A 14,414-nucleotide genomic window follows, 5' to 3' on the forward strand; every position below is an offset into this window, starting at 1 on the left:
AAAGATACAACCCAAATAATACATCTTAATATATATAGCTTTTCACCAATTTTTTTTCTCATTGTGTTAATGGTATCACACAAGACAAGCAATCTATACCACCCTTCGTGGTCAAGGACGACCCACAGGAGCAGACATACTTCTAAGATCCAATGAAGTGAAATGCGGTCCAAATTGTAGGGGGGCAGTGCTTTTCCAACCACTCCGCCAATCAAAGTAATGTTCATCACATGGCAGTCAAAAGCAGTAGTTTTCTCAGAGATGGAAATTAAACAATCGAAGTGCACGACCAAATTTAATATCGTTTTTGGTGCAGTTATTGGTGACTGGGCTGAGACTATTAACTTACAACACCTTAATAACCTAGGTTGAATCACAGGTGAGTTTGCCATGCTTTCAAACAAAAAATCACAGTGGTGCCAGCTAATCCACCCTGACTTCCAATTCCCCGTGTCACCGTTCGTGTTTTGGGTTCGACGGCTGTATTGCATACAGAGCCGCGTGGCTGCGCGTCAAGTGACAGAAGGATGAGCCCGACGATGCCGACCACGGGACGGACGGGTGAGGTGTCACGGCGTGTGGGGCATCACGGTGCAGTCGTACGTTCGGGTAGCGGGACTGTCGCAGCCAGCCATCGATGGCCACCACGATGTGGTGGGCCTGCAGGGACGCTGCTTGTCTTGTCTCCACCCACACTCGTGGCATGCGGCGGTCCGCGGGCGTGAACAGGTGGCGGGTGACCAGCAACACGCACAAAGAGCCCCCAGTAAGGCATTCAACAAACTGTTTGGGCGAGTGCCGTCAGCACACACCTATTCAAGCTGGTACGGCAAACGACGGGGTGGGTACGGCCAGCACCATGCCCGACCGCCTTTGTCTCCACAGCGCTGATGTTTACATGCCACATCAGAGACTCATTTATGGCCGATTCGACCTAGGGAAGGGCCCAAGACAGGTTCAGACATTTGCCGCTGTTTATTGGTTATGAGCGATAAATATAATCCAACTCGGGTCCCAGGATTCGTAGCGCAGCGCGCTAACCGCTACATCACCGCTCCCCACACGTACACACACACATGCAGATCAGCCCACCTCCTTGATTGGGCTGGGCATGAGCATGCCGCACAGCGGCCTCGAGTTCCGCTTGATGATGCCGACCACTTTGCCAGTGGGCCGACACATCTTCCCACTTTCGGCTTTCAGCTGGAGACCAAAACAAAGGACAAACATCGTGTTGCGTAATCTAAGCAAGAGCGACGACAGCAGCAGCAGCAGCTGGGATAGCAGCGGGAGATGACAACGCAAACTCAAATGAGCACTCACCACAGGAGCGTCTCTCTCACACACTGAAATAATGAAATAACTATTGTTTAACCAACTCACTGCATAACACAATACAATTTGGCTTGAAGGGGAAGGAGCAATCCAAAACAATAGCGCTTAACCTGCGGATGTGGTTTCATGCTGTGTCTCATCAATGTCAATAATCAGACTGACGCTTTGTTAAAATGACAAAAGATCACAGTGAGGAGTCCTCCGTAAATATCGATAAGTTAAAACAGTTCTGGCGATTGATAGAATCAACCGGAACACGCCCATCAGATACCACACGTTTAAAAACAAAACGCGTAGGCTTTTGTGACCAATATTATCTACAACAAAGGTTACCCTCCCATCTAATTCACAATTTGATGCTTAATCTCTCGATTCTTTATGATTTCACTGATTGACATTTTCTCTTACCTGCTTAGCACATCAGTCACCCTATATGTGTTTAATGTTTACATAACGTTTTTTATAAGTATAACTGTGCAATGATCAGTCTATAAATAATCTGCCCAAGCCAACTTGCACTACATGCGATTTAATATCTAACACTTGTTTATGTTTGTGAAATATTGTCGACTTTTCATAAACCACGGTTGTTTTCGTGCCAATTTCAATTAACTTCATTGCTGTAAATTTTGATTTAAAGCTTTCGTGACTGCAGTAATTCATATTCTTAGTTTTTTCGGTAAAGTCACGTTGAAGAGAAACAACAAAATAACAAAATATATATAAAACAATAAAAAATTCTCACGACGTTTCGACCATAACTCAAACGGTCATCATCAGGTGTGTCGGTTTGCATAAATTTATTTTGAAAACGGCATATTTATTTATATATATAAATAACGTTTGCGTCACGCGCAACGATTGGCTGTTTGCCAGGACTAGTCCATCTATTTTTTGAAAAGAGGAGGGGGGAGACGAAATTTGTTTTTATGTATGCTGTCTGAAAGCCACTGTAAGCGTGAACAATCAATCAAGAACTGAAATGATTTATCAAATCTTTCCAATGATTGCTAAGATAGAATCCATCTTCTCGGTTGAAATTGTCTCTGTGTTTGTATATGTGGATAGCCTCATGAACGAATCTCTCATGGAAGCCAGATGGCTTACAAAGAACCTCCGTCTTGGAAAAGTCAATGGCATGTGAGCCTACTGAATTAGAACAATGATCTGCTACGGCCGAGGTGTTGGTCCTACCGTGTTTAAGGTCTGCTTTATGTTCACGAATGCGGTCCGAGATATGGCGTTTGGTTTCTCCAATGTAACTACTACCACAGAGGCAACTTAGTTTGTAGACACCAGGGTATTGTATGTCCGGAATCACATCTTTTACAGACGGAACCAGATCACGGATTTTATGTAATGTGTTCACGCTTACAGTGGCTTTCAGACAGCATACATAAAAACAAATTTCGTCTCCCCTCTCCTCTTTTCAAAAAATAGATGGACTAGTCCTGGCAAACAGCCAATCGTTGCGTGACGCAAACGTTATTTTTATATATATAAATAAATAAGCCGTTTTCAAAATAAATTTATGCAAACCGACACACCTGATGATGACCGTTTGAGTTATGGTCGAAACGTCGTGAGAATTTTTTATTGTTTTATATATATTTTGTTATTTTGTTGTTTCTCTTCAACGTGACTTTACCGAAAAAACTAAGAATATTCATTGCTGTACTTTATTATGTTTTGCATTTTGTCACTGTGGTATGTATGCATGTAGAACTTATTTCGCACCCTACACAGCCAACCATGCTAATCAGAGGTGCGCGGAAAGGACAACAATCTAAGTACAAAAAGCAGTTCTAAAGAAATTAGTTTTGAATATAGAGGCCACCCTGTGACCCAGGTCACTCTCGCAAATGATACGTGTCCTGATCTCTTGAGTTCTAATTAAGTTAATTAAAATAAACACTAAAAAGGAGCTCAGACCGTGGAAGCGACGCCGTGTTGAGCCTGGATATGCATAACAGGTGGTATAGGCTCTGCGCCAAAATGGCTGGCAGCAGAGCGCAGTACAGCAAAATGAACTGTTGTCCTGTACTTCTATGCTCCTGATCTATGCCCCCCCCCCCTTCACCAACCCGCACCGAAGTATGGTCAAATAACCCCTACGTACATACAAAAATAGTACGAAATGATTAGCACTCCTGACTTGATTTTGAAGTAATGTAATGTAAAGTCATTTAATAAACGCAAAATCAAGCTAACAGCATCTCTAATGTGGATTGTTGTCTGGTCACACGGTGTTCATTATGTTTAAGGTCTCTCTTGAAGTGGTTGAGTCTTTGTTGTTATTCTTTGTTTAAACTATATTAAAACTATTTAAAAACTATAAACTAAATAACTTTACCAGGTAAGGACTCTGAGAGCTCTATAGCTCTTTTTAAGTGACCTGGCCACAAATGATCGTTCAATGAAGTATCTTATCACATTTGAAATTGATAGCAGCCAAATACTCTAAGTGCATGTCAGATTGTAACTGTGGAGGGAAAAGCCGGAGGACCTGGAGAAAAATCCATGCGACCACGGGGAGAGAGACACGCACACTGCAGGTGTCTGGGTTTGATTTTGGTTCGGCAGTGTTGACGCTCCACTCACCACATCCTCCTCATTCTCTTCTGCAACGTCCCCTGCGACGCCCTCATCGTGCAGGACCAGCGAGGAGGGGGCAACCCAGCGCTCCTCGGGGAACATCTCCACGCACACGATGTCGTCGTGCATCGCGCGGTTTAAATGCTGCAGCCCCTGGATCAACACCTGCACGGAGACAAAAAAGATCCCCCGTATAGACTTAACAGACCGCTGGGCCAAGTGCTGTTAGAGAGCAGCATATACAGTAAAACCTTGGATTGCGAGTAACTTGGTCTGCGAGTGTTTTACAAGACGAGCAAAATTTTTAATAAATATTAATTTGATAAACGAGCGAGGGTCTTGCAATACGAGCAGCTTTGTACTGCCGAGCGTCACGTGATCACAACTGATATACGAGTGCTTTGATATACGAGTGCTTTGGATTGCAAACACGTTTCCGGAACGAATTATGCTCGCAATCCAAGGTTTTACTGTACAAAAGTTTTAATACCACGAATAAACAATTTAAAATGTAGGACAATGAGCCCATGACTCTTCTGAAACCAATGTTTTTCAGTAACATATGTTCAAGCAGGACAATTTCTGGACTGAGTTTTTTTTCCAACAAAGGGCCAATGTACCTAATTGTTATTTAACGGTACATTTTGGAGGTGGAAATAGACCACTCATTTTGTTAACAAAGTAGTCACAACCATCATTAGACCTCCTTTGCCAGTACCAAAATATAATAGGGTTTTTCCCCTTTTTTCTGGCAACAAAACTGAAACCTTTTACAAGGAATCATGTGTGCATTAACCACAATACTTGTGGTGAAAATGCAAACAAAAACACACTGATAATATTTGCAATATATGCGTACGCCTTTTGGCGTCCTCTGGTCTCGCACCAATTGGGTCGAGGCTCAAAAGAAAGCCATCCCTGGTGTGGACCAATCAGTCTCAAGGACAATGCATATATTATCAGTGTGTTTTTTGTTTGCATTTTGACCACAAGTATCGTGGTTAATGCACACATGATTCCTTGTAAAAGGTTTCAGTTTTGTTGCCAGAAAAAAAGTGAAAAACCTTATTATTAAAGTAGTCACAATTAGCGTATATACTGTGGTTGTGGTGGCGTAGCTATCGAGTGTGCAGGCAGTGCAACTGCACCAGGACCCACAGGCCGGAGGGGCAGGAGCCAGGCTACGACACCTACGTAGGGTGCAAAAGACGTTCAAAATACAAATATTTTAGCCCAGTAGCTCTTAACCTTTACTGCAGCCTTGCATTAAAGGTTAAGAGCTACTGCTCATGCCAAGAACGCTATGCCACTGCTTCATTATAAATTTGTTTTTAAAACTCACACAGATACGATCGAACAGCATTGTTCCTTCCAGACGCAGGCTTGTCAAACGTGTACCTCTTTATCACTGTCACCGTCCCCTCGCACACTCAGAATCCCCTCCAGGTAATTCTCACGACTCGCAAGGAAGGTTCCCTGGACAAACCGGCCAGAGCGCACACGTTGCTGCAGCTGGGACAGCGGGAGATGTTCGGGGAAGATTACCCGGGACTCCACCACATCCTGCACACGTACACAGCACACGCACGGCACATGCACGCGTCAACAACAATTTTGCAACCGCCATCACGTAACGAGACGAAGGATCCAGTCTGATTTATCTCTGAGCAGTACGGCCATCCGTGTTAGAGAACGTTCCACAAAAGCGGATATCATAGAGCTACCTCTAGAGTTTCACCCTTCCATCTCTGCTTTTTGCTAAATATTCCACGTTATAAATCAAGGATTTATTTGATTGACCATTGCTCGTGAGGATGAGACGTTCTAAAAGGGAGTCGTTTAACACGTATTCTTTTGCGACCAATATTATCCATAATAATGTTTTTTTTGGGTAAGAGCGCGTAAATGTGTGTAGTTAACCCGGTACAGCCAATTAATAAGGTTTGTTACGTAAAACAAAACGTGTCAATTAGTTACTACTGCAGCACGCCAGTGTATTGGAGAGTAAATCCACAACACTTACAAATCGAGTATATCGTTTCCCTGGCGATTACGACCAGCGAAACGTCGTACTCAGTGGAAGGCAAGTGTCCCTTTCTTCAGTGAGGCAGCTGGATGCAACGCGGAAGTGAGGGGTCGGACAAGGGTACAGGCCCGCACCATAAATATGAGGGGGGGGCAGAGCTGATGCACGCATACGGAGTCTCACCTGCTCCAAGACCAGTGCCAGACGGTCAATCAACTCACGGTTGTCCAGCAAGCTGTGCACGTATTCCTCCACTGGGGGTACACAGACACGCGCAGATAAACGCAGAAATTATAATTGGCGACACGATTTACCGGACGATTTAGAGTGCCACCCAAAATGTTAATTTGTTACTTTTCAAGTCATGCCTGCTGGATTTATTAATGTTCCTGTTTAACTGAAGCACTGTTTAACAAGAGGCACTACAGACTTGATTCAAAGCTTTCGTGACTGCAGGAATTACTCTATGTTTTTTTTCGGTAAAGTCACGTATAAATAAGAAATAATAAAATAACATAATAGCGTACGACGTTTCGGTTGCAACACAAGCAGCCATCATCAGGTACAGAAGAGCTAAATTTACGAGAGAGAGGAAACACATAACCCCAGATGTATATACAGGCATTCATAGAAGGGGCCTCTTAAACTTGACAATGGCATAGGGCCCCAGCAATGCCATCATCCGGCTCTGCTGCCGAGTGTCATCCCAATGAAGTAATTTGCAGGTAACTTTAGCATTGGGATGCTTGGCCAATACCCAGTTACATTGTGATTGTGTGTTTTCAAGCTATGTGAGCAAACTGGATAACCCATACAGAACAAAGGGGAGAACGTAGAAAACTCCATAAAGTGCCAGTCGGATAATTAACCAAGGCCCTTCTTGTTGCGAGGGTCAAAGATCACCGCTGCACCACCCTGCCACCTGAAACGATAATAGTTCGCTTAGAATTATGATTTTTTTTTATTTTAGTGTGCACATTTACACGCGATAATCACATCTCATCTCAAGCATTTGAAAAGGGCACCTTCAGTGGCAACTGTTCTCTGTGTGACACACGGTTATTCAGCACCTAACCTGCAAGCAGGTCAAGTGCTGTTTGCTGCGAGCAATCCCAATTGAGTGAGTCGCAGTGAAGTTTTTTTTTACATGCCAATTTTCGCCTGTGATGCTGACACACGATGGCCATACTTTATTTTAAATAATGTCTTGGGATCGTTTTTATTTTTTTACGTTGAATTTTATTAAGTAAATCACGAGCCCGTTACAGTGCGCCACGGGACTGCACGTCATTCGAGTGGTGCATTCACAATGCAACCGGACCATTTATTAGTAGGGGCTGACGCGAAGGGGGGAGTGAGGCCCGCGCCCCCCCATAAACTGGGGGGGGGGGGAGAGGGGGGCATTGTGACAGGCGTAGAAGAGTTGTAGTTGTAATCTGCTCCACGTTTGTCTTGATAAAGGAGACCTGTGCAACCTGCTCGGTGTGTGATGTGCGTGCTCCTTGGTGTGACGTGCGTGCTCCTCGGTGTGACGTGTGTGGGTGTAGGAGAGGCCCCTTACCCTGGCGCATGGCAGTCGATGACAAGTTCTACCGGTTGATCTGCGATGGCTACTGCATGCAGCCACCCCCCTGCTGTCCACCGCAAGTGTAAGCCGCCCCCCCATACCTCCCACACCAGGTTTTATCCACTGCTGGATTGATGCGTTTCTATTGTGGATGCAGGTGGCTGACGGAGGAGAGTGCAAAGTGTTTGTTCTGGGATATTCTTTGATTTTAATTGTAGTGATTCAATTAATTGATTGAACAATTGCTTAAGGGTGAATTACGTGATGTGTTATTGGCAGTGAGTTGTGCTGGCTGGTTCAGTCTCGTTGACACGGCCATTATGAACCCTCTTAGTCTGGAATGTCCTACTTCCAGCCGTACGTGCTGTTGCGACCCACAGACTCCTCACATACAATGAGGGAAAAAGTATTCGATCCCCTGCTGATTTTGTACGTTTGCCCACTGACAAAGAAATGATCAGTCTATAATTTTAATGGTAGGTTTATTTGAACAGTGAGAGACAGAATAACAACAAAAAAATTGAGAAAAACGCATGTCAAAAATGTTATCAATTGAGTTGCATTTTAATGAGGGAAATAAGTATTTGACCCCCTCTCAATCAGCAAGATTTATGGCTCCCAGGTGTCTTTTATACAGGTAACGAGCTGAGATTAGGAGCACACTCTTAAAGTGAGTGCTCCTAATCTCAGCTTGCTACCTGTATAAAAGACACCTGTCCACAGAAGCAATCAATCAGATTCCAAACTGTTCACCATGGCCAAGACCAAAGAACTCTCCAAGGATGTCAGGGACAAGATTTGAGACCTACACAAGGCTGGAATGGGCTACAAGACCATTGCCAAGCAGCTTGGTGAGAAGGTGACAACAGTTGGTGCGATTATTCGCATCATGGAAGAAGCACAAAAGAACTGTCAATCTCCCTCGGCCTGGGGCTCCATGCAAGATCTCACCTCGTGGAGTTGCAATGATCATGAGAACGGTGAGGAATCAGCCCAGAACTACACGGGAGGATCTTGTCAATGATCTCAAGGCAGCTGTCAATGACCCCAAGAACACCATCCCCACCGTCAAGCATGGAGGTGGAAACATTATGCTTTGGGGGTGTTTTTCTGCTAAGGGGACAGGACAACTTCACCGCATCAAAGGGACGATGGACGGGGCCATGTACCGTCAAATCTTGGGTGAGAACCTCCTTCCCTCAGCCAGGGCATTGAAAATAGTTCGTGGATGGGTATTCCAGCATGACAATAACCAAAAACACACGGCCAAGCCAACAAAGGAGTGGCTCAAGAAGAAGCACATTAACGTCCTGGAGTGGCCTAGCCAGTCTCCAGACCTTAATCCCATAGAAAATCTATGGAGGGAAATGAAGGTTCGAGTTGCCAAACGTCAGCCTCGAAACCTTAATGACTTGGAGAAGATCTGCAAAGAGGAGTGGGACAAAATCCCTCCTGAGATGTGTGCAAACCTGGTGGTCAACTACAAGAAACGTCTGACCTCTGTGATTGCCAACAAGGGTTTTGCCACCAAGTACTAAGTCATGTTTTGCAGAGGGGTCAAATACTTATTTCCCTCATTAAAATGCAAATAAATTTATAACATTTTTTGACATGCGTTTTTATGGATTTTTTTGTTGTTATTCTGTCTCTCACTGTTCAAATAAACCTCCCACTAAAATGATAGACTGATAATTTCTTTGTCAGTGGGCAAACGTACAAAATCAGCAGGGGATCAAATACTTTTTTCCCTCACTGTAGAGACCCACAGACTGCTTCTCTCTCTACAAGATAAACATGACCAGTGTTTCTGCACTACGTATGGAGATGCAGTGGTATTTAGACGCCGCTGTGTGAATCCATACTGTAGATATTTTATGCCTTCATGACCCTCTACCTACTCACCCCCCCCCTCACCCCCCTCGCCACCTGACCCCCTTCATCCCCCTCTGTGACGTCATTAACATCATCGGCACTCATTCAACCATTCTGAGAACGAACGCACACTGGAAGAGGTGAAAGCGCAGTCCGAGCTTGTGCGCGATTCGCCTTCCTCGCACCCTCACCGCACCCTCCCCTCGCCCCACAGCCGCAAGGTGATGCACCGCTGCTGGAGCCACGCGCCGTTAGAGCGCCCCACGTTTGAGGCGATCCTCGCAGAGCTGAGACCGGCCTCCAACGATGACAAGATCGACAAAGGCGAAGAGGTCGGCTGGGAGCCGTCGTCCGTTCCGTCCGAGCACAGCTCCCTCACTTGCTAGGATCGCCCTCGCTACCTTGTCCACTCTAGGGGTGAAGTTTTTTTATTATTTCAAAGATTACATTGCTACATTTGTTTATTCAGGGAAGTCTCACTCTTTTGCAGGTGGGTCCTGTCCAGCTTTCACAGAAGGGGGCGATGTTGCCACGGCGTGTAATCCCTGATTAAGTAATTTGCAAGTAAAATCTCACTGTTAGAATTGGTCGTTCTTTTTTTAAAGCTGAGAACCCTGAGAAAACGCGTGCACAACAGGGGAAGAACATGCAAAGTCCACAAACTCTCACTTACACGCCAAGACTAAGATCCCACCATGTTGGGTAAGTGCCGTTATGAGCACTTATGCAGGCCAGCACAGCATACGGGGTTTGTCTCTGCCAGTGCTGATGTTTTCACAATGCACCAAACACTCATTTGAGGCCGAGGGTAGGTCCAGGAATGGTTCAGATTATTGCCACTGGTGTTGGCCATGAGCAGGAATTATACCAGGATTTATGGCTTCATAGTACAGCTCGCTAACCCGCTGCACTAACGCTCCCCGTAAACATCGGTAACATAAACAAACAACAGCTCGTGCAAATACAAGAACAAATACAAGAACCCCCCCCCCCCCCCCATAAGGTACATCGTGTTGTTTTGATTTCACGACTCGGCGCGACTCGCGAATACTCAAAGCGAGATGCTCGTGATTAGTAAACAGGTGTCCAGTAGTCAATCCGTGTTTACTAAAATCTCGTGGTTGGTAAATTCGCGGTTGGCAATGGATTCCTGTACATGTATGCCTCTACTTACGAAAGGGATGCGTTCTTCTAAAAACGCACGTAAAACAAAATGTCGTAAATCGGAATGGCTTTTCCCTTTAATTGAATACGAAAAACTTGCGATGTGTTTCAGACAGTCATTTCTACTATAAACCCAAAATAAACACCAATATTTCACAATGCAAAAAATAATAAAGAACAAATATTACAACGGTTGAATAATAATCAATTTAAAACAAAAATAATTAACATCTTCAAGGAACTCACCAAAAGATCTGCATGTTGGAATGACTGGAGAGGTGACGAGGCATTACTTTTGCGCTATGGGGATACCGTGACACTGTCCTGGATGGATGACAGCTTCTTGCTTGATGATCTCATGGCGCGTGCCATGTGATATATTGTTTCCGCTGAAATTCTATTTCGTAAGTCGAAAAGTATCCTTAATTTGCCAATTTCGTTTTCACTAAATTTCGTGAATGGAACATTCGTAAATCAAAACACAAAGATTTCCTGTACAACCAATATAGACTGTTGGGCCAAGTGGTGTCGTCAAGCACCTAATACAGAAAATAAAATACACGTGCATTCATGCACAACCACGTACAAATATACGTGACCATTATAAGCACATCCTTTCAACAGAAATTACAAATCTTAAATATTGCTTTAATGATTAAATTTTATATTAGTGTGTCTTAATATTACACAGTAAATATCTTCAAGGACCACTCTTACAGTCCCATCATCACCACCAAATGTATCATTATCATCATCCTATCAATCTGTATACTCAATCACCATCTGTATAATCACCACCAAAGCAAAGACTCCCAGTATAGCCCAAATAGACTGTTGGGGCAAGTGCTGTTAGCGAGTACATGTGAAGGCCAGCATGGCACACGAGGGGTGGGTGGCCAACACCACGCCCGGCCGCCTTTGTCTCCCCAGTAGTGATGTTTACACCACACCAGGTACTCATTTGAGGCTGAGTCGACCTAGGGGAGGCCCATGACCGGTTCAGAGAGTCGTTACCTGCGTTGGGCATGAGCGAGAATTTAACTCGGGTCGCCGGGTTCGTTGCGCAGCGTGCTAAACGCTACACTACCGCTACCCACCACCTGTATCACCATCATCTTCCAGAGTTAATACATTTCATGTCAATAGCTGGAAATGCTTGTATTTGTAATAACAAAAAATGCATAAGTAGTTGTCACTCACTCACCCACACTCAAACGGTCAGAAAGGACTGAAAGATGAAATATCTTCAGAACCCTACATCCTGAAACTAAATTAATTATTTCAATTTTACCAAGAAAGGCCCACTGAGCTATATCGCACACTCAGGAGTCCTGATTCCACTTCTGGGAGTCTCAAGTCCAACGCCATGGAATTGTATATGTTTAAACATGTGCGTGCATGTGTGTTTGTGTGCACTTATGTGTGCATGCGTGCCTTCATATGCGCATGCGTGTATGCACGTGCGTGTGTAAAATAACTTTAGCCATGACATTTGGGATATGTTAGGTTTAGGGTTAAGAGCTTTGCGCACGTAAACAGGTGGGTGTGTTAACTCACCAGTGTGTAGCTCACCTCACCGGTGAGCTGGTGTGTACGCTATCTAATCTGTAAGCTTACGACTGTGTGTGTGTACACTAGTGTGTAAGCTCACTGATGTGTAAACCTGCTGGTGTGTGGCCTCACTAATGTGCAGCACATTTTGTGGAAGCTCACTAGTGTGCTTGCACACGAGTGTGCCGGTGAGTGTGAGTGTGTGTGAGTGTGCGGTGAGTGTGTGTAAATTTGTGTGAGTGTGTGTGAGTGAGTGTGGGGAGCGATAGTGTAGCGGTTAGCGCGCTGCGCTATGAACCTGGTGACCCGGGTTCGATTCCCGCTCACAACCAACACCAGTGACGATTATCTGAACCGGTCCCGGGCCTCCCCTAGGTCGACTCAGCCTCAAATGAGTACCTGGTGCTGTGTGTAAACATTGCCACTAGGGAGACAAAGGCGGTCGGGCGTGGTGCTGGCCACCCACCCCCTCGTGTACCGTTCCGGCCTTCATAGGTGCTCGCTAACAGCACTTGCCCCTACAGTCTGTTAAGGCTATACGGGGGATCTTTGTCTTTTGTGTGTGAGTGAATGAGTGCGGTGTGAGTGTGTGTGAATGTGTGTGAATGCGGTGTGAGTGCGGTGTGTGTGAGTGTGCAGTCAGAGTGTTGGTAAGTGAGTGTGTGTGAATGTGCAGTCAGTGTGCCGGTGAGTGCGTGGTGAGAGCGGTGAGTGTGTGTGAATGTGCAGTCAGTGTGCCGGTAAGTGAGTGCGTGGTGAGTGTGCGGTGTGTGAGTGTGCAATGAGTGCCAGTGTGCCAGTGTGCGAGTGTGCCAGTAAGTGAGTGTGCGGTGAATGTGGTGTGTGTGAGTGTGCCGGTGAGTGTGTGGTGAATGTGTGGCTTGACGTGTCTCCGTATCAGTCTTACTCAGCCACCCCCTTACTTGCCCACGCGTAGATCCGTCCTGCCCACCAGACAGCTACATGCGATTCAAATGTCCACGTACACATGACATCACATTGCGATGCGCATGTGTGACATACATGTGCCACGTGTTGCACACACTACGCACGTCCCATGCACAAAGGGCATGCCTTACAAGTGATGACCACGCGATGCAGCTGCTTGCCTTGTAGATGTCACGTACCCGTGACGCACGTGGCCCGTGCACGTGACGCGCGTGCTCCGCGCTGCCGTGTGCTTTGACCAGGGCCGTCCATTGGGGGTGCGTGGGCCCCCCCCCCGATGCCTTCAAACTAAACCGGAAGCATTACATGTGACACTGATGTCTACACGTGGGGCCTCCCCCGAAGCGCGGGGCCCAGGATAGTCGGTCCAATTTGCCGGACACTCGGGGACGACTCTTGATTTGGCATACGCGACGCGCACGTTGTGTGCGCTGTGCGTGGGGTGACTGGCCCGATGTGCGTGCCAGGCAGGGCAAGGGGGACTGCCATTGATTGTGTCGAGACCTTTTGTATGGGTGACGAGATGAACGCCCAAATTCAACGCAGGCTGCCACACAAGGGCTGCACATTTCAATGTTGAGCAGGCCCCTGTGTGTCCGTGCATGTGGGTCCCTGTGTGTGTATGTTGTTTCTGTGTGCGTTATGTGAGGGTAGCAGTGACGCAGTGGATAGTACGCTACGCTCCGAACCCCGCAAACATGCGAGTTGGAGTCCCGCTCATGGCCAACACCAATAACGATTATTTATCTGAACTGGTCCTGGGTCGATTCAACCTCAAATGAATACCTGGAGCGGTGTGTTTAATACGTCACCACTTGGGAGACAAAGGCGGCCGGGTGTGGTGTTGGCCACCTACTGGTATACCATGCCGACCTTCATTGGTGCTTGCGAACAGCACTTGCCACAACAGTCTGTTAAGGCTATATGGGGGATCTTCGCCTCTGTAGTGGGAAACTCGTAGGTGTGTGCATGTGTGGAGTGAAACCTGTACTGCTGTCGTACGTTGTGACCGGGCGAGGCCAATTTCCGTCCTCATGGTCGGCCACGGCGTCCTGGTCTTCGTACTGCTGCTTGTTTTTGGCTGTAATGACACCCAACATGGACAACCCCATCACCTGCGTTCAAACAAGTGTTACACAGTACGTACACACGCGCAATAAAGCAACCACAAAGCACATTCCCTTTCAAAAATAAAAGCACTGGGGGTCTAGTACTGTAGTCACCAATCCGCGCGTATTATTTATTTATTTGTTGGTCATTCTGATGGCAGCACAAACAGAAGCTGCATCCATAACTTCTCAATCCCCACAGTCCCAGGCCAAGGTCCATTCGTGGAATTAATACAAATATTTACTT

General features: G+C 46.0%; 1 protein-coding gene across 2 annotated transcripts; it reads right to left on the reverse strand.

Annotated features, from left to right (window-relative positions):
- Positions 1 to 5,001: 5,001 nt before the first annotated feature.
- LOC142906006 (exosome complex exonuclease RRP44-like) lies at positions 5,002 to 14,184 on the reverse strand. Of its 2 annotated transcripts, none has more exons than XM_076053374.1 (3): positions 14,061 to 14,184; positions 6,140 to 6,210; positions 5,002 to 5,493 (listed from the first exon to the last, which is right to left on the reverse strand). In XM_076053374.1, the coding sequence occupies exons 1-3, from the start codon at positions 14,092 to 14,094 to the stop codon at positions 5,317 to 5,319; spliced, it is 282 nt and encodes a 93-aa protein (XP_075909489.1). In that variant the 5' UTR covers positions 14,095 to 14,184; the 3' UTR covers positions 5,002 to 5,316. The 2 variants fall into 2 exon arrangements, with proteins under 2 accessions (XP_075909489.1, XP_075909488.1); XM_076053373.1 differs by having other exon boundaries at positions 14,044 to 14,184.
- Positions 14,185 to 14,414: the final 230 nt, after the last annotated feature.

Source organism: Petromyzon marinus, chromosome 61, assembly GCF_048934315.1.
Source record: "Petromyzon marinus isolate PM22_M1 ecotype Great Lakes invasive population chromosome 61, UKy_Petmar_22M1.pri1.0, whole genome shotgun sequence".
In the NCBI taxonomy this organism is placed as follows: Eukaryota; Metazoa; Chordata; class Hyperoartia; order Petromyzontiformes; family Petromyzontidae; genus Petromyzon; species Petromyzon marinus.

Excerpts from the sequence above, each read along its gene's own strand:
- LOC142906006 (XM_076053373.1), bottom strand. The coding sequence starts at position 14,170 with ATGGGGTTGTCCATGTTGGGTGTCATTACAGCCAAAAACAAGCAGCAG. Across the intron at positions 6,211-14,043 it reads AACGTACGACAGCAGTACAG|TGGAGGAATACGTGCACAGC; the intron begins GTTTCACTCCAC and ends GTGTACCCCCAG. Across the intron at positions 5,494-6,139 it reads TGGCACTGGTCTTGGAGCAG|GATGTGGTGGAGTCCCGGGT; the intron begins GTGAGACTCCGT and ends GTACGTGTGCAG.